The sequence below is a fragment of the Sceloporus undulatus genome, chromosome 2 (genome assembly GCF_019175285.1).
Source record: "Sceloporus undulatus isolate JIND9_A2432 ecotype Alabama chromosome 2, SceUnd_v1.1, whole genome shotgun sequence".
Taxonomy (NCBI): domain Eukaryota; kingdom Metazoa; phylum Chordata; class Lepidosauria; order Squamata; family Phrynosomatidae; genus Sceloporus; species Sceloporus undulatus.
In genome coordinates this window covers 330,782,342-330,804,793 of record NC_056523.1, presented here as the reverse complement: position 1 = coordinate 330,804,793, position 22,452 = coordinate 330,782,342, and the positions used below count along the sequence as shown (strand labels likewise).

Below are 22,452 nucleotides of genomic sequence, written 5' to 3'. Positions count from 1 at the left end.
AGGTCACACATTCGATGTCCGAGCAAAGACTCAAACATCCACTTCCCGGTCTTGAGCTGTTTGCCAGGCCGGCTTTTCTTCTGTTTATTTTGGGAGATTCCATTGGCATTTAGCAATTTCAGAACAGGAACTGCCAGTATAAGGAAGGGGGATAAGCCACTGTGTGCAAAACACATTAAGATTGATCAGAAGGGAGGCTGTTGCTGGAAGAAGCCAAAAGCCAAAGCTGCCCATCAAAGCATCTCCAGAACAAATTACAACTCCTAGATTTTCATAGCATTGAGCCATGGCATTTAAAGTGGTGTCAAGCCAGATTATTTCTGTAGTGTGGACGCAGCCTATGATGCTGTAACACCATGATGTCATAAGGCTCAGAATCTGAGTCAAACAATAGGAAAAAGAAAAACCAGAATTAAAGATTTGGCATCTGGACTCCCAAGCCCTGCAGGAATTCTACAGCGACAGCATCCAACCTCTCTCTGTTTAGAAACCCTAATAAAGTAGAGACCACCATCTTCCAAAGATTTCTATTCCACTTACCAACAGGAAGTTCTTCCTCATGTTTCATTAGGGGTCTCCTTTCTTGTACTGCTGTGGATTGAAATTGTTGCATCCAGCCTTCAGTGCATCCTGGCCCACAAAGCAGCAATCCCTCCCAAGTCCCATATTACAACAACCAAAGCAACCATTGCACCGCCACAGACAAAAATAATCACAGGATCATAAAGTCTGACGGTCACCCAAAGGCAATCTAGTCCAACCCTGTCAGTGGAGGAGTTTCACAGCTAAAGTACCCCCGAAAGATGGTCATCTAACCTCTTGCTTTATGTATTGTGTTTTATTGGATTGTTCACCGCCCTGATCGATGGAAGAGCGGTATATAAATAAATATTATTATTATTATTATTATTATTATTATTATTATTATTGCTTAGAAACCTCCAATAAAGGAAAATCTACCAACTTGTGAGCAGTCTCCTGCACTGATAAATAGCTTTTACTATCAAGAAATTGGTACTTCTTGTACCAAAAGAATACTGCAACAGCCAGTGTGTCATAGTGGTTTGAGCTTAGGACTGTGAAGAACAGGGTTCGAATCTTGGCTTGGCCATGGAAACCCACCTTGGGCAAGTCACACTCTCTCAGCCTCAGAGGTTGGCAATAGCAAACCATCTCTGAAAAAACTTGCCAAGAAAACCCCTTGATAGGGTCACCTTAGCGTCACTATAAGTTGGAAACTACTTGAAGGCACACAACATCATCATCAATAAATTCTTCCTCATGTTTAGTTAGATTCTCTTTTCTTGTCATTTGAACCTAATTGGTTCAGGTCCTACCTTTTATAAGAGCCTGAACAAGTTACTTTTTTGGACTATGATTCCCAGGATCACCCAGCTCCTAGCCACGCTAGCTGATGATTTCTTTCTGCGTTACAGTCCAAAAAAGCTTTTCCTGCATTCTGAAAACTTTTCCTACATTCTGAAACCTTTCAAAGTCTCAAAAACAGCAAGTGATAAGGAGGCAATTTTGTTGGGCAAAGTGAGGCCAGGAATGCCATCCCTTTGCATGTTTTATAAATGACGGTTACCTCCTCGGGTAATCTAGTTCCTGTTTGTCCAGTTATCAAGCCTACAATTTCAACAAATGATCCCCTCCTTGTGAAACCCTGAAAACTGAAAGGTCAGTGATGGGAGTATCCAGGTAGTTTTGATAACAATTTTTGCAGGTAACGTAACAGTTCAGAAAACATATCCAGGGGTAGCCATGTTGGCCATACAGCAAAGTACAATAACCTCCAAAAAACACAAAAAAGTGATACCTTTATTGGCCAACCAAAATACAAAAAATACAGGATGTACACTTTGAAAGCTCTATTGGCTTCTTCACCAGGCAAAGGTGTTAAAAATCAAACAGGAGAAAGAAAGAAAATGACAATGTTGGAGTCCCAGGTCTGCATTTTGCCAAGATGGTGTTATATTTGTTCTCAGTTAAGATGGTATGGAGGGATATCTATGTAAGTAGAGGCCACTCCTCCTCTTTGGCCATGCGGACTCTGGGAGACAAAGGGTTGTAAACTCAGGCATGCTCCAATGTACTCAATGGAGTTTATCACACGCGAGAGCTCCGGTCATGCTTCTGTCACCCAAACGTCATCAAACTGCGATGGGAGCCTCCTGGTGGGATCGTTCATGTTGCTATGCTTCCGTTTTCGTCATGGAAGCATCAGCATAATTGTTAGAAAAAAGGTCCTTTTTTAATAATGGATCAAATCATTATTAAAAAGGGGGGCCTTTCCTAACAATTATGAGAACGCTTCCATGACGAAAATGGAAGCGTTCCACTTTAATAGCACCAGGCGCGATCCCACCAGGGGGCTCCCATTGCAGTTTGGTGACATTTGGGCGACAGGAGCATGACGGGAGCCCTCGCGTGTCATAAACTCCAATGTGTGCCAAAACCTCTGTGTGTGCCCGATCACCATTCATGCCTCCTGCAAGCCTTTTAGAAGTGGAACCTTTTCCTTCTCTCTGACCGTCAGTTAGTTCCTCCTAATGTTGAGGTGGAATCTCTTTTTCTGTAGTTTGAATCCATTGCTCTGTGTCCTAGTCTCTGGAGCAGCAGAAAACAAGCTTGCTCCATCCTCAATATGACATACAGTACCTTCAAATATTTAAAAGGGGCTATCATATTAGTGAAGACAGAATATGAAAGAGTGCAACGCTGGGATGCCACTAGGGTATCTGGTGACCTTCCTTTGCTCCATCAGGTTCAGGTGATGGAGGGGATGATGAAGCTTTCAAGGTTTGGGCAGAGTATCATACAGCAGGGATGGGCAATTCTTAAAGAGGTTGGAGGGTGGAGGATGCTGGCCACCAAGGTGGACTATAACCACACACAAAGAAAAAGTTTCAATGCCCTTCATTCTGCTACAGTTCTTCTCCTGATTTAGGAGATTACTGTATGAGGTGCTAGTGATGGAACGGAAGTGGAATTACTACCTACGATTCCTCACCTTTTTACACAACATCGTCACTCATCCATTGCTGAACTGCTGTCATAGTGTTACCATGCAATTTCACATTAACGAAAGATACACGTCAATGTGAAATTGTGTGATAATGATATAACAATGGATCAGCAACGGAAGAGTGGTGACGTCATGTGAAGAGGAGAGAAATCATAGGTTGTAATTCCACTTCAATTCCACCACTAATGCCTTGTGTGGTAATCTCCTAAGGAAGACCCAGGAGAAGCCTACACCAATAGTCCAAACACACTGCAGGATGCAGGGCCAGCTATAACCCAGCAGGTTTTAGCTTTAAAAAGACCTTCAAAAAGAAGTAGAGATGGAACAAATTGTAATTCTGGGATGTCGCAGGGTCACTGAATGGTCTCTGGGAGCATTCACACTCATTTTTTTTTTATTCCGAGGAGATGTGGATCCCCACACTGATGCATATCAGGTTTGTTGTTCCCATTACATTTTGGGTTTGCAAATCTCTCCGAGTCATTTTAAGCCTTGTGTTATTCACACATGCCATCATTTTGGTTTAAAATTGAGCTGCTTCCCTTCCTTTAATGATACAGAGTGATCCAAATCGATTCGGAAGCATATTCACACTGCTGACGATGTGGATCAATGCGGATAGTCCAGGAAAACTTGAGGAGATGGGATTGAATATCCCGGGTTAAGTGGGTTTTTGCCAGCCCCCCAAAAAAGTGCATTGAGTGCATTTGGGATGTGTGTGAACACCAAGGATTCAACCGGAATTCATCCCAGATTATTTTCATAGTGTGAATGGGACCTCTCTTTCTTCCTGCAAGTGAATGAGGAGATAAAGAGGCTTTCAAGTATTGCAGGGAGGTGGGCAATTTGGGGGGGGGGGGATTAAGGGGCTAATCAGCCACCTTGGATCCCCTTGCAATCCCAGAAAAAGAAATTTAAAGGTTGTCCCAAAATATCCACTAACAGGCTGTGAGGAGCAATCTATCTACATTTGCCAAGAGCTGGACCATTTTAATAATAATAATAATAATAGATTTATTTATAACCCGCTTTTCCAACTTGTATGATCAAAGTGGTGTACAATTGTAATATAAAACATTCCAGTAAAATTAATTAAAAACAAGATTAAAAACAGCATAAAGATCATAGCAGCAAAAGGGCCAGATGAAAGGGGGAATCGAAATACACAGTTCCAGGGTCGTCAACAAAAGGGGTCCAGAGAGGTCTTTAAAAAGAAAAGAAAAGAAAATCACTTGGGGTTTAATCCACACTGCAGAAACCATCCAGTTTGAGACCACTTTAACTGCCTTGGCTCAATGCTAGGGAATCTTGGAAATTGTAGTTTATTGTGGCACCAGAGCTCTCTGACAGAGAAGGTTAAATGTTTCACTAAACTACAATTCCCAGCATTGCCTAGCATTGAGCCAGGGCAGTTAAAGTGGTGTCAAAACCAGGTGATTTCTGCAGTGTGTTTTGGCACGGAGCGCCAAACTACAAACTAGAAATCCCAGGGTACTATTGGAGGCATGGTTCTAATAGGATCACAGTGATGCAGTGTAAAAGAGACGAGGGTGTCCCTTCCTCATCATCAGGCCTTTCCCAAGAATCATGGCTCTGGACCATTTGGGATGGGTGAGAGGGAGGAAAGGAAAGAAGGAAAGGCGGAAGGGGGAGAAAGTTGATGGATGTGCCAGGGTCACAGGGTGAAAGGTCAGATGGAGAAAAAGAGGGAGCGGGCCAAATGGAAGCCCCACGTCCCTCCTTATTAAATATTTACCATCCCAGGAGGTGAAGGACAAGGAAGGGGGGCTGGCCACCTCTAACAAGGGATGGAGGGGAAAGAAAGACCCACAGGGGAATGTAGCATGGATCCAAGGAAAGAGCCCCCCCCCCCTCAAATGAATGAAAACCTTGGAGAGCCCAGCCAAAGAGGAGGCTGGATTAACAATGTGCAAAGAGAAAAGGTTGCCCTCCATCCAAACAATGAAAATGCAAAGTTACTTTTTGACCATTACTATTTCCATTACTTGTTACAAAGTGTTAGCTAAGGAACCACTGTGGTTCCATGTTGCAACACTGCAAAGTAACTCATTGCATTACTAGCTGCATTGCTTACAACTTTCCTGCTTCAGTGCTGTGTGCCTCTGAGTCGTTTCCAACTTATGGTGACCCTAAGGCACCTCTACCATGGCATTTTCTTGGCAAGATTTGGTCAGAAGGGGTTTGCCTTCGCCTCCCTCTGAAGCTGAGAAAGTGTGACTTGCCCCAGGACACCAAGTTTCCATGACCAAGCAGGGATTCAAACCCTGGTCTCCAGAATCATTGTCATAGTGGCTCAAACCACTACACCATACTGCTTCCTATTAATTTGCAGAAGAGGGTATCATCCAAGAAACTTAGATCATCATTATCCTCACCATAATCACCACCATCTCTCTTATATTTCAGTTGCTGTTTTACGTCTTAGTATATTATTCTATTTAATAAAATATTTGCATGCCACCAAAGGTCTCAGGGCAGTGCATAACAATTATCAATTTAGAATAATCAATAACAATAACAAGTGTCTTGTGGATCACTTCATTCATCCTGAAAAAGTGCAAATATCATTAGGAAATTGTTTCTCGTTGTAACTCTATCATCCTTCTCATTCGCTCACTCTCCCAGAAGATTAAAAGGCTAAGAATGGCAATATTTAATAGACCGTGGTCCTTTGTGAAGTCCCCCACCCCAAGGCAGGTATCCCTGAAACGGTTAAGCCAGATGAAGCTCCGCTAAGGGTGCATCTACACTGACAAAATGTTGCAGTTTGGTACTATTTTAATTTCCATGGTTCCAACCTACAGATTTGTAGTTTTGTGAGGCACCAGCACTCAGATAAGGCTGATGACCCTGTAAAACTATAAAAGCTAGGATTCTATAGGATGGAGCTATAGCACTTAAAGTGGTGTCAAACTACATTATTTCTACAGTGTAGATGCACCCTAAGAAGTGCAAATTCAGATCATATCGGCATCATTGTCAGCACAATGAGGGGAAAAATTAGGAATGTACAGTGGGAGTGCAAGGAGCCAAAGATCGCATGGACTGAAAACAACCCCTTTGTTATAGAACAGCTGCCAAGACACCATCCACCAAAGGCAAATCAACTGGCTTTTCAGCAATATCAGGGAAGTGCACAATAACATTAATTTAAGACAATCAATAACAATAACAATAACAAGTGTATTAATGTATCAATTAATGCATCAGTTTTGTATATTTTAATTGTACTGTGTTTTTTTAAAGTACTGTAGGCCACTCTGAGTTCCAGTTTTGGGGAAAGGGCAGGATATATGATAATAATATAAGGGAGCTGTTGCAACAAGGGAGCATCTGTTAGCAATCTGGCTGCAGGTCTTTGGACCAGCAGAAGTTTCCAAACCCTATTTAAAGGCACTCCACACAGAGTGCATTTACATCATTAATATGCATTAGTATAAAGAGATGCATAGCTTAAATTACAGAGATAGCTAATTGTACAGGTTGAGTCTCCATTGTCCATAATTCCAAAATACTCCAAAATTTTAAATCTTTTTCACAAGTGGCTGAAATAGTAACATTTTTGCTTTCTGGTTGTTCAAGGTACACACACTTTGTTTCATGCACAAAATTATTTATTTATTTAATTAATAATTATATTTAAGTATATCACACTTTCCCCCCACAATTGAGACACAAAGCGGCTTACAAATAAAAAAAAGAGCACAATTGAAAATATACAAAAATTGACATTAAAACAGAATTAAATATTGTGCATAAAACTATTTGCAGGTTATGTTTATAAGGCATATACAAAATGTAAATGAATTTCATGCTTACCCTTGGTCCCATCTCCAAAATATCTCATATTGATATGTAAATATTCCAAATGCCAAAAATAAAAATCCAAAATACTTCTGGTCCCAGGCATTTTGGATGAGGGAGACTCAACCCGTATTACTTTAACTGGTAATTTCCCAATCCTAAAATTGGAAGGGAACACACAACCAAATCGCTCTCAAGATATGGCCACCCAACTTCCTCTTAAATGCCTCCGGAGAAGTCCATCATCCTCTGAGGTCGTCTACTCTACTGTCAAACAGCTTTTACAGTAAAGACGTTATTCCTAATGTTAAGTTAGAATCTCTTTTCTTGTAATATGAATCCACTGGTTTGTGTTCTAGTCTCTGGAGCAGAAGAAAACAAGCTTGCTCCATCTTCCTGGTGTCCTTTACTCAGGCTGCGTCAGCACTGCAAAACTAATCTGGTTTGACACCACTTTAACTCCAATGGCTCAGTGCTATGGAATCCTGAGAACCATAATTTTGTGAGCTATTTACCTCTCTCAGGGAGCTCTAGTGCTACAGCAAACTACAACTCCCAGAATTCCACAGCATTGAGCCATGCCAGTTAAAGTGGTGTCAAACCAGATTATTTCTACAGTGTGGATGCAGCCTCAGGTATTTAAATACAGTGGGCCTTTGGTATCCGCTTGAGTTTAGTTCCAAGATTCCCATGGATATCAAAATCCATGGATGCTCAAGTCCCATTATATACAATGTCATAATAAAAGGTGTCCCTTATATAAAATGGCAAAATTAAGGTTTGGTTTTTGAATTGAGGGGCTGGGACATTATGAAACCACAGATGCAGAATCCATGGCTATAGAGAGCCTATTGTTTGACTATCATGTTATTTCTCATTTTTCTTTCTCCAAGTTAAACATACCCAGCTCCCTAAACTGTTCCTCACATGGCTTGGTCTTCAGACCTTTTACTATCTTGGATGCCTTCCTCTGAACATGTTCCAGGATATTTTGGACTCCAGCTCCCATCATCCCTAACCACTGACCATGGGGCTGTTGGGAGTTATTCAAGCAGCCTTTTAAATGGGTCTAAATGGCTATACAAGACTTTGAAAAGGTTAATGCATGCATTAAGGTAGTGTTTTAAAGACTGCTCTCAATTAATTTCAATTAATTAATTAGTTTTCTATTTATATTATCTTGGCTGAGATGCTACATGGGGGCTGCACTGAATACTTCTGCACATGTGGAGCAATGCACCAATTGTGCTATAATCCCTTTTGTTGAATGGAAACTCTGAGCAAATGGACCAAGATGTCTCATGTGCATGTACATCCATGTGCAATGTGCAACCATGTAAAACGGCATCAATGCACATCTCCAGTGCTGAGACCTTGAAGAGAATACAGCTGCTCTCCATTGGACAAAAACGTTGAACCATTTCTCTACAGGAAACATATACATGACTAAGACAACAACATAAAAGAGCCAATACAGTGTGTAGTCGTCTGAGCTACAGCTGCATCTGTAATGCAGAAAGAATGCAGTCTGACACCACTTTAACTGCCATGGCTCAGTGCTATGGAATCCTGGGATTTGTAGTTTTGTGAGAAATCTCTTCTGACCCACAAATAAAGGAGAAACTCAAATTCTGAGCAGGTGTAAGCCTTTACCTCACTCTAAAGGTTGGATGGGTGAGATAGTAGAGGGTGTGCTTTCAAGACAGATTACGCTCTTGCCTTTCACCAGGGGATGGTTCCTTTTTAAATAAGAGTTGAAGTACAGTACTTACATTGACCTGTGCATAACTTGGCTCAATTTTTTGACTAAAATCTCTAGACTTATACATGAGTATATACAGTCATAATGGTTTTAAATGGTGTCTTGTAAATAGCACGGGAGGTCAAATTAATGTTTAATGAATTATTCTCCAGCTCCAAAAGACAGTTTAAAAAAATTCCAAAATCTCCTGTCATTCATACTACTTATTTACAGCATTCTGAGTACACTTTAACTGCCACAACAGCATCCAATGCAATCCTGGGTGTTTGCAGTTTAGTGAGGCATGGCATAGTATTTGAGATTTCTGTTGATGTGAAAGCTGGACAGTGAATAAAGCTGACAGAAAGAAAATCACCTCATTTGAAATGTGGTGGTAGAGAATGCTGCGAATAACACAGACTGCCAAAAAGTCACATAAATGCATCTGAGTGCAAATGAGCCTGGAGTCTCTGCCTAGAAGCCAAGGAGACTAAACGGAGGCTATCATACTTAAGACGTAAGGAAGTGGGTATGTTTAGCCTGGAGAAGAGACAGTTAAGAGTGATATAATAAATATTTGAAGGGGTGTCATATTGAGGATGGAGCAAGCTTGGCATCAATTCATAACAACAACTTTGTAGTGTGATGCCTGGCTTTTAATTTGATGGTCAGTAGTTTGTTGTATGTGAGGAGCAAGCGTGGCATAATGGTTTCAGCATTGGCCTAGGACTATTAGAAACCAGAGTTTGAATCCCCACTCAGCCATGGAAAGCCCCTGGGTGACTTTGGGCAAATCGCACTCTCTCAGCCTTAGAGGAAGGCAATGGCTGGAGAAATCCTGCCAAGAAAACCCGAGGATGTGGTTAATGCAAGTCAGTGTTGGTGTGAAGGTACCTAACACCAGCAAAGATTTACTGGTATTTTCTTCCTGTGCCTGCCTTCAGTAATGGTCAGTCCCCCTCCTCTATCACCCTTTTCCATCTCCTTATCTCCCCCCTGGATGTCAAACAACTCAGCTTCTCTCTCTCCCTTAAATAAACACGACAGGGATCTGCCATCCCCATTTCCTAATTCCAAAGGCCATGCTTCCTACCAGGAATTTTAGTGGAGGGCAAAAAGGAATGTCTGGGAATTATCACCAACAGCCTCAGAAAAACTAAAGCACCCTCCTCTCCCAAGGTGGATCCTACAACCTTTGTCTCTGATCTTCTGTGATCCAAAAATCTGTCTCAACATGGCAGGATCCAGCCCAGGGAAAGAGACAGAAGGTGATTTTCAAAAGGCTGGGAGAGAGGTCTATCAGAGACTATGAGAAACAGTGAATCTCCTTATAACAGGAGTGGGAAAAGTTCTGCTCATTTTTTGCCCATGAAGGGTGCCACGGAGCTCAAAATATGTTTCACCCTGAAATCCCCCTCCCAATGCCCTCTAAGGGGCATGCGGGCATTTCCCCACTCATGTGTCCTCTGAGTGTCCATGTGTCTTCAAGTTGTCGGACAACTTATGGCGACCCCATGAATTTCATAGGATTTTCTTTGGCAAGGAATCCTCAGAGGTGGGTTTGCCAGGTCCTTCTTCTGAAATGTAGCCCACAGTACCTGGTATTCCTTGGTGGTCCCCCATAGCAATAGCAAGTACATTTCTATACCGCTTATCGATGTACTAAGCTGTTTACAAAGTGTAAGATAATTGCTCTCATCCAAGTACTAACCAGGACTGAACCTACTTAGTTTCCAAGATCAGAGGGGATCTGGTGCCTTTTGCGTATTTAGTTATTGCTCTCCAAAATCACAGAATCCTGGTGGCAATTAAAATGGGGGAGCAGGGACTTTCCACTGGTTCCAAGGAAAACATATTTCCCCCCTCAGTTTAATTTCAAAGGGGAGGCAATTTTCCTCCAGGAAGGAAAACAAAAGAAGGGAGGGAAGGAAGGAGAGGAAAGAAAGAGATAAAGAAAGAGAGGAGTGGGAAAGCCATTGAGGGAGAAGCAGAAGAAACAGATGAATGCCTAGGAAAGAGAAAAAAACATGTTTATTGCCCTCCTAAAATGTTAAACAATCTGGACAGCACAGGAGGTCTTTCTCTCTCCAGACATCCCACAAGAATTTTAGACCTTTGTTAGATGCTTGTTGAACATGCACACACACACACACACACACACACACACACATCGAAAAAGCACAGAGTGGAAAGGGGGCCATCTAGTCAAAACCCCTGACTTGCAAGAATACACAACTAAAGCATTCCTAAAAGAGGCCCATCCAACCTCTCCTTAAAGACCTCCAAAGAATGATTGTCCACCACTCTTTGAGGCCATTTATTCCACTGTTGAACAGCTCTTACAGTTACGACATTTGTCCTAATGTTTAGGTGTAATCTGAATGCATTAGCTCATCTCAGGGGCAGCAGAAAACAACCTGCCTCCGTATTCTGCACAACATCCCTTCAGATATGAAAAGAGAGTTATTACATCCCCTAATGACCTCAATACCCTAAAGCCAACAGATCTCATCTGATCTTGGAAGCTAAACAGGGTCAGCCCTGGTTAGCACTTGGATGAAAGACCACCAACGAAGATCAGGTGCCAGAGGCTGTATTTCAGAGGAAGGAACTGAGAAAACCACCTCTAAGTATTCCTTGCCTAAGAAAACTGTATGGAATTTATGGGATCACCATCAGTCGACAGGTGACTTGCAAGCACATGCACACACTTCGATATCCAGTGCTGTGGAATCAGAACATTAAATCTTCCTCCCATCTAAGTACCAACCAGATCCTGCTTAGTTTCCTAGATCTGATGCATTTGGGGACCAAATCTGAAAGCTTTCTGAATGATGCTGGGCCACTGAACTGAAAGAAGAAGGTGCTGACATTTTACACTTAGGAGCATGTGTGAATAAGCCAAGGCTTCATAAAGACCTTCTTTCTCCCCCTGCCGAGGGGCACAAAGATACCCAAAGGCTGAACAGTCATTACAAAGAGAAAGATACTCAAACCGTTGTTGGCACAGAAAAAGGGAATATGCACCTTTTCCTGCATATTACTTTGCTTCTCTCTATCTTTCATGCCACACACACCTCCTCCATATGTAAGAGTTAAGTATCCTTACAGTAGGCACCTGGCGTGGTCCACATTCCTTGCACCCTCCTCGTGACGCCCCTGATCAGCAACATCAGCATCCTGTTTATTTCTCCCAGTCTATGACTCTAAGCTGCTTGCAACGCTTTAAAGAAATGTAGCTTCAAAATATACCAAATGCAGAAGTTAAAAATCTCATTAAACTAGCCATAAACTAGCCTCTCTACCTATCACACCAGACACACCTCCTCCATATGTCTAAGTGGAGTATCTTTCTTTCTTTGCAATTCACTGTCACCATCAATAAGTTTGTTTCATATATATATATAAAAAACACACATATATGAAACATATATATTCTGTCCTTCATGAACAGAATAAAAACAATTCCCCAAAGCTGATTTTAAAAGCCCGTTTTAAGGACCTGAGGATAGATGGAACAATGCAGTCTTGGTCCTCATCTCAATCGGGACTGAATCCGCCCGACTTCATTTGAGAAGGAGTTCCTCAGTCAAGGAACAAAAGTGTCATTTGGCAAATTATATTCTTTTAAAAAACCAATCTCAGATATACATGCACTCATCTATGTAACCTTTTGCATGTTATTTCAAGAAAGGATGTGAATATAATTGTGGTAGGTAGGTAGGTGGTAGAATAAGTAGGCATTGGGAAGAGGATTTATTGTGATAAATCTAAGGGGTTATTTAAATGGCAAAAATAATCCGGGTAGAATTTGGGTTGAATCTTTGTTGTTTACATGCATTTTGAATGCATCTCATTAAGTTTTAGGGGGCGGGATTCCAAAAAACCCACTTAACCCGGTGTCGGATTTTTTCTCAAATTTTTCTAAAAGATTCAGATTCTCGACTATGTGAATAACTGATGCAAATAGACCCGGGATAAACTCTGCATGCCTTGAACCTGCTTCAAATACATTTGCATTGTGAACTTCATCTTTATTTGAGTGCTGACACATGTGAGCAATCAAACTCACATAGAGGGGCATAGATGCCGTTCCATAGTGTGAACATGAGCATGAGCAAGAGCAAGAAATTCGCTTAGTCACACTAAAAAACAACAACAACAATGTGAGAATAACCCCTAAGAGTCCAAAATACCAATCCTAAAAGAAAAGAATCCATGCCACAAAAGAATTTAAAAGTATACACTGTAGGGATGAATCCCAAAAGAGGGGAAATGGGCATTTCTATAGACTTGTCCACTGCAAGAGAGGCAAGAAGCTCTCTTTTCCACTTAAATGGGTCTTCCTTGCCAATACAACCTCCTAAAACAAGAAGTGCAGTTCAGCCTTTGCATAAGATGCTGAAACTAGCTCCCGGAAACCTGGCATCCCTTCCAAATGTTTGGGGAAATATCATACAGGTGAGATTGCTAACTACAATGAGACTCAAATGGGTTCCTGATTCATGATTCTTTTACATTTCCCAAAATGGCTTGATAAAGCGGCTACATTTTTTAATATGTCTTGAGAAGGAGAATTTCAGGATTTGGCAATATGCAAAATGTGATATTTAAAAGCTAGCTTGTGTCCAAGAAAATGAAACACTGATTTAATATATAATGAAACTGTCAGTTAAAGATGATAAAGGGATGCACCCAAGTATAATACCTCTTGGGAAGGGAAAAGAATGAAAGATACATAGAAAGAAAATTGGTTCGAAGATTATTCTGTAGGATAAGTATGATTCTTGCAGAAAACGGGGCTATTTGGGACATAGGAAACTGGAAAATTGTAATAATAATTGTAATTGTAATAATTCACAGGAGAGGATTTGCAAATTGGGAGATTTGACAACTGAAATTTAGAAACATAATTTTTTTTGAGAGAGAGAGAGAGAGACTAGAGAGAGAGGGAGACTGAAGAGGGATTTACCTGCAAAGAAGCTTGGGATACAGGTGGCTAAGTTGGAAATCCTTTAAGAAAAATCCCAAGCAACCGGAACAGGCCCAGAATTACCTTCTTAGATCTTAGAAACATGAAAAAGGCACCCAGACACACTAGAAAGTATTTTTCCAGCCTGAAATAACTGAATTAATTGGAGAGGAGAAGGGACAGAAAAATACCAGAAAAGCCTGCTTGACCACTTGACCATCTGGAAATAGCAAACACTAGGAGAAGATAGAGAGAGGAGGAAAAGTTGCTAAGAGATCTCCAATACCTATTTTGTAAGGCAAAAGAGAACTAGGGTGCTATAGTGGTTTGGATGTTGGACTGGGACTCTGGAGCGCAGGATTTGAAATCTCTGCTCAGCTATGGAAACCCACTGGGTGGCAAGTCACACTCTCTCAGCCTCACACTCTTTGCCAAGTGACACTCTCTCAGCCTCAGAAGATGGCAAGGCAAAACCCCTCTGAACAAATCTTGCCAAGAAAAATAACATTGATAGGTTCACCTTAGGACTGCATGAGCTGGAAACAACTTGAATGCACACAACAACAACAAGGCAACTACCCTCACAACTGGAAACCTTAAGGATAAAGGAGAGCAGGATCCTTTAATTACTGCAGACTTAATGAGTGAGCAGGAAAGTTTGCAATGAAGAAGACTGAAGAATCAAAGAGTAGTCTGGGGCAAATTCATCCAAAGTGCATAGCTAAAAAAAGAATCATAATGCTGAACTACCTGTTTTAGGGAATAAAAATGCTCTAAGGGTGCATCTGCCCTGCAGAAATAATCTAGTCTGAGACCATTTTGACTGCTGTGGTTCAATGCTATAGTATTCTGTAAATTAAAGTGGTGTCAAACTGGATTATTTCTGCAGTATGGATGCAGCCTAAGTTTCTGGAGGAAGACTAAGGAGAGTGGGGGGGGGGAGAAGTGCAAGCCCTGTTTGTGCTGAGTAAACAGCTTTAGGGAAGGGTTTTCTTCACTGAAAAATAGCCCATAAAAAAGAGTCCAACAAAGAATAGAGGGGTGAAGAACGTGCCAAGAGGGAGACTCTGAATGCAGCCAGAGAAACTAGGAAATCACGGAGGAATACATTTTAGTTTTTTGGTTCATTTCTAAATAGTGTTTTATTTATATCTCACTTGCTTTGAACTGGGACTCAAAGCCCCTTGCAATTTTTCCCCAAATGTTTTGAAAATATTTTCCCCCAAAACATTTAAAAACTTTTTAAAAACTTTTTAAAAGGTTTTATCTCTAAGTGATCTGTACCTAAAGGGGTCTTGTAGCACTTTTGAGACTAACAGAAAGAAAGAAGTTGGCATCTTGAGCTTTCGTAGACTTAAACCTACTTCCTTAGAGGCATGTTTTCCCCCCAAGGTCTTTTTCCTTGCTGTCTTTTTAGTGAACTTATCCATTCAAACAAATAAATGAACGCAGAGGTAGCCCACACTGAGTTGCCAATGTGGTGTAGTGGTTTGGGAGCTGAGCTATGACTCTGGAGACCCGGTTTTGAATCCCTGCTCACCTTAGAAACCCACTAGGTGACCTCAGGCAAGTCACAATCTCTCAGCCTCAGAGAATGGCCATGGCCAAGCCTCCCCTGAAGAAACTTGCCAAGAAAACCCCATGATAGATTCGCCTCCGGATTGCCATGTCGGAAATGACTTGAAGGCACATCACAACACCAGTCCACATTGTGGTGCCAGTGTGGTGTACTGCTTTCAGAATCAGAGAACAACTCTGAAGACCTTGGTCCCTGCTCAACCATGGACACCCACTGGGAAGACCGCTTGGCTGAGTCACACTCTCTCAGCCTCAAATGATGGTAAAGGCCAACCCTCTCTGAAGAAACTTGCCAAGAAAACCCCATGATAACTTTGGCTTTGGGTCACCATGACAGTGGCCCTCCATATTCCCTGGGGTTAGGGGCACAGGACCCCTGTGAAAATGGGAAAATTGCAATTTAAAAAAAAAACACACTATGTTTTTAACCGGAGAGAACACCTCTCTGGGAATCTCTGCGTCCTCCAGCACAACTCTGTGGTCAAACATCTGCCAGAGTCTGACCATGAAATTACGCCGAAGGACCTACAAATGCCTAGAGAAGTTTCCTCTAGGAATCTCTAGGTTCCCCAGGGCAATACTATGATCATGATCTGCCAGAAGCTGCCCATGAAATTGTACTGGAGGACCTACAAATGCCTAGAGAAGCATCCTCTCTAGGAATATCTAGGTTCTCCAGCATGACTTTTGCCAGAAGTTGACCACAGAGTCATGCTGGAGGACCTAGAGATTCCTAGAGAGAACATATTAATCAAATCCACGAATAATCAAATCCACCAAGTTGCAAATGTGGAGGGCTGACCATACAGTCCACACTGAGGTACCAGTGTAGTGTCGTTGTTGGACTGTCGGAATACAAGTGGAGATCCGTGTTCAAATCCCTGCTCGGCCGTGGAAACCCACTGATGGGGGGGACCTCAAGGGCGAGTCCCACTCTCTCAGACCCAGGAAACCCCCGCCATAGGGTCTCTAGAAGTCAGAAACAACTTTTCGGCATGCAACGACAACAAGAACCAAAGTGGCTGAAGACGAGAGAGGGTCCTACCTGTTTGAACTGTTCTTCGTAGGTCCATTCATGGGGCTGGGTTGGTGCTGGTGGTGGCATGAGGTCCTGGACTGGTGGTGAGGCGAGGGCAGCCGGGCGCAGTGCCAGGGGTCCCGGGGCTCCAGCAGCAGCATTGCTGGGGACAGCTTGTGGTTTCGGCTCCTCATCCCCTTCATCCTCACCATCTTCCCCATCATCCTCATCTTCATCTTCTCCACCTTCCTCCTCTTCTTCCTCCTGAGGGGTGGCCAGGGCCTTCAGGGCCCCCAGGGGCTGGTGGAGGAGCCGGGGCTGGTGGGGATGATGGGTGTGAGAGTGGGCCAAGGCAAGGCTACCTCCACCTCCATCTCCTCCACCTCCAGGCTGGCCTCCTTGGGCCCTCCTTCTTAGCTTCTCTTCCAGCCGAGCAGCTTGGGCCCTCTGGAGGTTCTCCATCACCGCCTCCAGACGGAGACCCCCCGGCGGGAGCCCTGAGGCCGAGGAAGGGAGCCCCGAAGGGACCAAGCGGGTTCCAGCAGGAGGGCAGCAGGACGACGATGACGATGGGGCCCTTGGGGCCGAAGGGAAGCCGGGTGCTGCCGCCTGAAAGGAAGACAAGCAGGGGGTCAGTGGGATGAAAATGGAAGGGAGACCGAGAGGCTGAAGGGGGCACCCTCCTTTCCCTGCGCAGCCGAGACCCCCATGGAAAAGAAAGAAAGAAAAGAATGATACTTACCAAAAAATAAGGAGGGCACAATGGACACCAAGGAGTCAAAGTGATCCCCTTCAACCCTTCAAGAAGCCACTCAACAACCCCCCAGATATATATATATATATATACATGTATGTAAAATGTGTGTGTGTGTGTGGTTTTTGCAAACAATATATGATGCTTGTAAAAAATTTATATATATAAAATAATGAAGTTTATATATAAAGAAGTATATGTATATGTATATATCCCATCCCACCTTCCAAGTGCCCCTTGACTCCCTGAGAAAGATATAGACATGGATAAAAACGCATATACATATATTCCCTATTTAAAATAATAGTAATACCTGAGGGGGCGTCCCCCTTCAGCATCCCCCCCACCCTCCAAGGTGACCTTAGACCCCCGGGAAATATATATATATATACATACATACACACTGTATACACGTATTAGATATCATGTATCTATGGAAGTGAAGGGGCCGACCTGAGCATCTCCCCAGCCTTGAAGGATGCCCTGCTGCAACACAGAGACACACAATGTTTATAAAAATTTATATATTCTTTGCAAACACACATGTATTGTTTTTAAAAAGTCAAAGTGGGAGTTGCTGATCTGCCAAGGGATGAGGGTGGCCCCGGCTTCAAGGCACCCTTCAAGAACCCCCCTCTGAAATTAATACATATGAGTGTATGTATGTGTATATATACATGCATGTATATACACACACACACATACATGTGTATATGCACACGCACATAATAGATACATACCTACAGACACACACACATCTATCTATCTATCTATCTATCTATCTATTTATCTATCTATCTGGGCAATTCACACTCTCTCAGCCTGAGAGGATGGCAAAGGCAACCTCCCTCTGAAGAGACTTGCCAAGAAAAGCCAAGGAGTCAGAAACAACTTGAAGGCACATTAAACAGAAAGAAAGACACACACCCACACACCCCTATATACTGTATGTGTGTGGGGGGGGAAGGTATGAACTATATATATAAACTATGTGTGTGTATCTCTGTGTGTATATATAGTTTTTCAAAAGTCCTGGGGATCAGGGCAACTCCCTTCAGGATCCCCCCCCCCCCATGCTTCAAGAATCCCCTCCATCCCCCTATATATAGATATATATACACACACATACACACACATGTATTATTATTTATTTTAACCGAGGGGCGTCCCCCCTACAATGTTCCCCCAACACTTCAAGGCACCCCTCGACCCCCTTGGAAATAGAGAGATAGACAGAGATATACAGATAGATAGATAGATAGATAGGCAGACAGACAGACAGACAGACAGACAGACAGACAGACACAGAGATAGATACAGAGAGACAGATACGTAGATTGTTGTGATAGTTGCTGTGATGCCTTTGGGGTGTGTCTGTGTGTTTTGTATTTTGATCCCTTTGCTTTGCAATCCGCCTTGATTCTGCAAGGAAAAGGCGGAACACAAATAAATATTATTATTATTAGTATTAGTATTAGTATTAGTATTATTATATAAATAGTTACATGGATAGGTACACAGATGCATACACACATTGTTTTTTCTAAAAACCGAGGGGCCGCTCTTCTTTTGGGGCGAGAAGAGAGAACGCCCCCCAGGCCTCCCCAGCTGAGCCCCAAGAAAGACCCTCAGCCCCCTTCCCCCCGCCTGCCCAGTCCTTGGGAAGGGGGCACCCCCCAAATGGTCTTCTCCTCCTTCTTCTTCTCCCCCTTCCCCTTCTCCTCCTTTCCCCCTTCTCCTTCCCCTTCTTCTTTTTCTCCTTCTTTTCCTCTTCTTCTTTTCTTCCTTTCCCCTTCTTTTTCTCCTTCTTCTCCTCCTTTTTCTCCTTCCCCCCTTTCTCCTTCCCCTTCTTCCTTTCTTCCTCCTCTTCTTTCCCCTCCTTTCCCTCCTTCTCTTTTTCCTCCGTCCTTTCTTCCTTCTCCTCCTTCCCCTTCTTCCTTTTCTCCTTCTCCTTCTTACCAGGGCGGCTTTGGTGGCGACGAGGCGGCTGTTCTCCACCATCTCGCTCTCTCTCTGTCTCTCTCTCTCTCTCTTGACGCGTGTCCTGGGATCGTGGGGAGGGGTCTGGGGCCGGGTCAGGGCCGGTCTGTCCGGGAGGGGTCCTCCATGCTGCTGCCCCTTCTTCGCCTTGGCCACGGAGCCCTTCCAAGGCGACGAGGAGAGACTGAGACAGCCTTGCCCTGCCCACTAGGCGCCAGGGCCGCCCCTCTCCCGCCGGACGCCCCAGGGATTGGCTCCAAGGCTTTGCTGAGCCAAGGGATGCTCTGCCCTAAGTTGCCACTGCTTGCCTCTTGCAACAGCTGGGTCTCCCATCCAAGCTCTGTCCAGGGCTGGCCCTGCTTAGCTGCCAACATCAGACAGGCTCTTTAGCAGACTTAGGTGAAGCTTCTGTCCATTTATGTGCCTTCAAGCTGCCTTATGGCAACCCCATGCATTTCTCAGAGGGTTTTCTTAGGCCACGAATCCTCAGAGGTGGCTACAGCACCTGGCATTCCTTGGTGGTCTCCCATTCAAGGACTATCCAAGGCTGCCCCTGCTTAGCTTCCTATACAGGCTCTGGTGCCTTCAAGTTCCCTGTTGACCCATGACAAACCCATGAATTGCTCAGAGTTGGCTTGGGCCAGGAATCCCCCTCAGAGGTGGTTCTGCCAGGTCCTTCCTTCCTTGGGAAATAGAGCCTACACAGCAAGGGTTCCTGGGTGGTCTCCCATCCAAGGACTAGCCAGGGCTGACCCTGCTTAACTACCCAGATCAGACAGGATCTGGTGCCTTTACAGTATTTAGATGAAGCCTCTGTGTGTTTATGTCCCTTCAAGTTGTCCATTGACTTATGGCCACCCCATACATTCCTCCGAGGGTTTTCTTAGGCAAGGAATACTTAGGAGTTCTTTTGCCAGTTCCTTCCTCTGAGACACAGGCTTGCAACATCTGGGTCTCCCAACCAAGGTCTGTCCAGGGCTGATCCTGCTTAGCTGCCAACATCGGACAGGATCTGGTGCCTTCAATTTTCCCATTGATGTATGACCACCCCATAAATTCCTCCAAGGGTTTTCTTAGGCAAGGCATACTTGAGTTCTTTTGCTACTTTCTTCCTCTTGCAACACCTTGGATTCACTGGTGGTCTCCCAGCCAAGGACTATCCAGAGCTGATCCTGCTTAGCTATCGAAACCAGGCAGGACCTGGTGCCTGTGTCTGTGTGTGTGTCTGTGTCTGTGTACATACCTTCAATTTGCCTGTTGATGTATGGCAACCCCATGAATTTCATAAGGCTTTCTTGAGCAGGGAATACATAGAAGTTGTTTTACCAGTTCCTTTCTCTAAGATTGAGGCTTGCAACATCTGGATCTCCCATCCAAGGACTAGCCAGGGCTGACCCTGCTTAGCTGCCCAGATCAGACAGGATCTGGTGCCTTTGGGGTATTTAGGTGAAGCTTCTGCGTGTTTATGCGCCTTCAGTTTTCTCATTGACTTATGGCAACCCCATGCATTTCTCAGAGGGCTTTCTTAGGCAAAGAATCCTCAGAGGTGGCTACAGCACTTGGCATTCCTTGGTGGTCTCCCATCCAAGGACTATCCAGAGCTGACCCTGCTTAGCTGCCCAGATCAGACAGGTTCTGGTGGCTTCTTGAGTTACCTGTTGATTTATGGCAACCCCATGAATTTCTCAGAGGCAAGGAATCCCACTCAGAGGTGGTTTGGCCAGTGCCTTCCTCTGAAATAGAGCCTTACATCACCTGGGTCTCCCATCCAAGGACCAACCAGAGCTGACCCTGCTTATCTTCCAAGATTAAATGGGATCTGGTGCCTTTAGGATATTTGGGGGGGGGGGGCAGTGGCAATTAAAGACCTTTTCTAAAAATACCCCTCTGGGGCTTCTTGTGCCTCGGATGGCCTTCCTGGTCAGGCTGGGGTTATTTCTTCTCACAAACAAGAAGAGGGTTAACAAAGCTATCATTAAACTCTATTCAAGTGTCAAGGACTATTTGTTGTTGTGTGCCTTCATTAATAATAATAACAATAAAATTTATTTATAATGCCCTTTACTACAGTTTCCAGAATTCCATAGCACTGAGCCAGAACAGTTAAAGTGGTGTCAAACTGGAGTATTTCTGCAGTGCAGATACAGTCCTTGTTAGGCCTGCCTCTTTCCCATCATGATTTTTCCTCTTAATCTCCAGGAGCTGTTTAAAAGTTCAAACAGTTATGCATTAAAATATAAAATGTGCTACATTTTGCTTTGCTTTCTGATGGTTCAACGTACAAAAGCATTTTTCCCCTTAATATTATGTATAAAATTGCCTTCTGGCTATGTTTATAAGGTGCACGTGAAACATAAATGGGTCTCATTTCCAAGACATGTCATTTTGTGTATTCAAATATTGCAAAATCCCGAGGGGAGGGGAATCCAAGAATCCAGAACACTTCTGATCCCAAGCATTTTGGATTAGGATTTGGTACCTTTAGGGCATGTATTGTTTTATAATTATTTACCTATGGCGACCTCATTAATATCCTAGGGTTTTGTTAGACAAGGAATCCTCAGAGGTGGTTCTGTCAATTTGTCTTCTGGAACACAGCCCACAGCTCCTGGTATTCGCGAGTGGTCTCTCATCCAAGTACTAACCAGGGCCAACCCTGCTTAGCTTTCAAGATCAGACAGGATCTGGTGCTTTTAGGGTAATTAGACACCCATTGTTAATTAAAGATCTTTAAAACAATTCAACAGACCTTTGCAAACCCAATGTTTATGGGGAAAGGGCTGTACTGTTTTCATTTCTTCCTTTTCAATGGAAATGTTTTAAATTGCTTTTAATCATATTGACGGTGTAACTTTGTTTTAATTGTGTGTGTTTGTTTTCCTGGTATGAACTTTTAAACACTTGTAAGGTGCCCAGGGCTAGGGGAAAGGGCTGGGGAAAATATTAATATAAAGCAAGATTAATATTATTGACGACAAGATTCCTATCAATCAAACCCATGCAAAAATAATTTTTCTTTGGCCCATCCTGAACCTCTTTGCCAATCAGTTAAATAAGCCCCATTGGGTTCCAATATTAGAAAGTGGGAGCAGATCTTTCTACATCCTAAATCCTATTATTATTATTATTATTACTATTATTATTTTCTTATATTCAGGAAATGTCTTTGTAAGGCCTATCCAAAAATAAAGATGTGTAAAGTTGCTTGCAAGTTTCTGGGATTGTCAGAGCTCTTCAGTGGTTTCAGGCACTGCAAAAAAACAGTCTCCTGTTAAAACGTTGGGGGGAAAGTTGAAAAAATGGCATGGGATGGTACAGCGTTTTAAAGTCTTTTAAACATTTTTAAAATCTTTGTAAACAGTATTTTATTTTTTAATATGCAATTCGTTTTTAATATTGTAGTAATTCAATTCTATTTTAATCTACTATTTTCATATGCTTTTAATTGTACCATTTTTTCAATATTGGAAGACACCCTGAGTCCCAGTTTTGGGGAAAGGACAGGATAATAATAATAATAATAATAATAATAATAATAATAATAATAATAATAATA

At 43.0% G+C, this 22,452-nt stretch overlaps 2 protein-coding genes across 5 annotated transcripts in view; one reads left to right on the top strand and one right to left on the bottom strand.

Annotated features, from left to right (window-relative positions):
* Positions 1-19,027, bottom strand: part of ARID3C (AT-rich interaction domain 3C) — a 113,461-nt gene extending 94,434 nt beyond the window's left edge. The window contains exons 1-2 of the mRNA XM_042455338.1: positions 18,876-19,027; positions 16,190-16,771 (exon numbers count right to left, since the gene is read on the bottom strand). Of these exons, the coding sequence (XP_042311272.1) occupies positions 16,190-16,771; positions 18,876-18,917 (624 nt within the window). The 5' untranslated portion in view covers positions 18,918-19,027. The remainder of the gene's footprint in view (positions 1-16,189; positions 16,772-18,875) is intronic.
* Positions 1-22,452, top strand: part of LOC121924166 (myogenesis-regulating glycosidase-like) — a 718,305-nt gene that overhangs the window by 200,774 nt on the left and 495,079 nt on the right. The gene's annotated exons all lie outside the window — the stretch shown is intronic.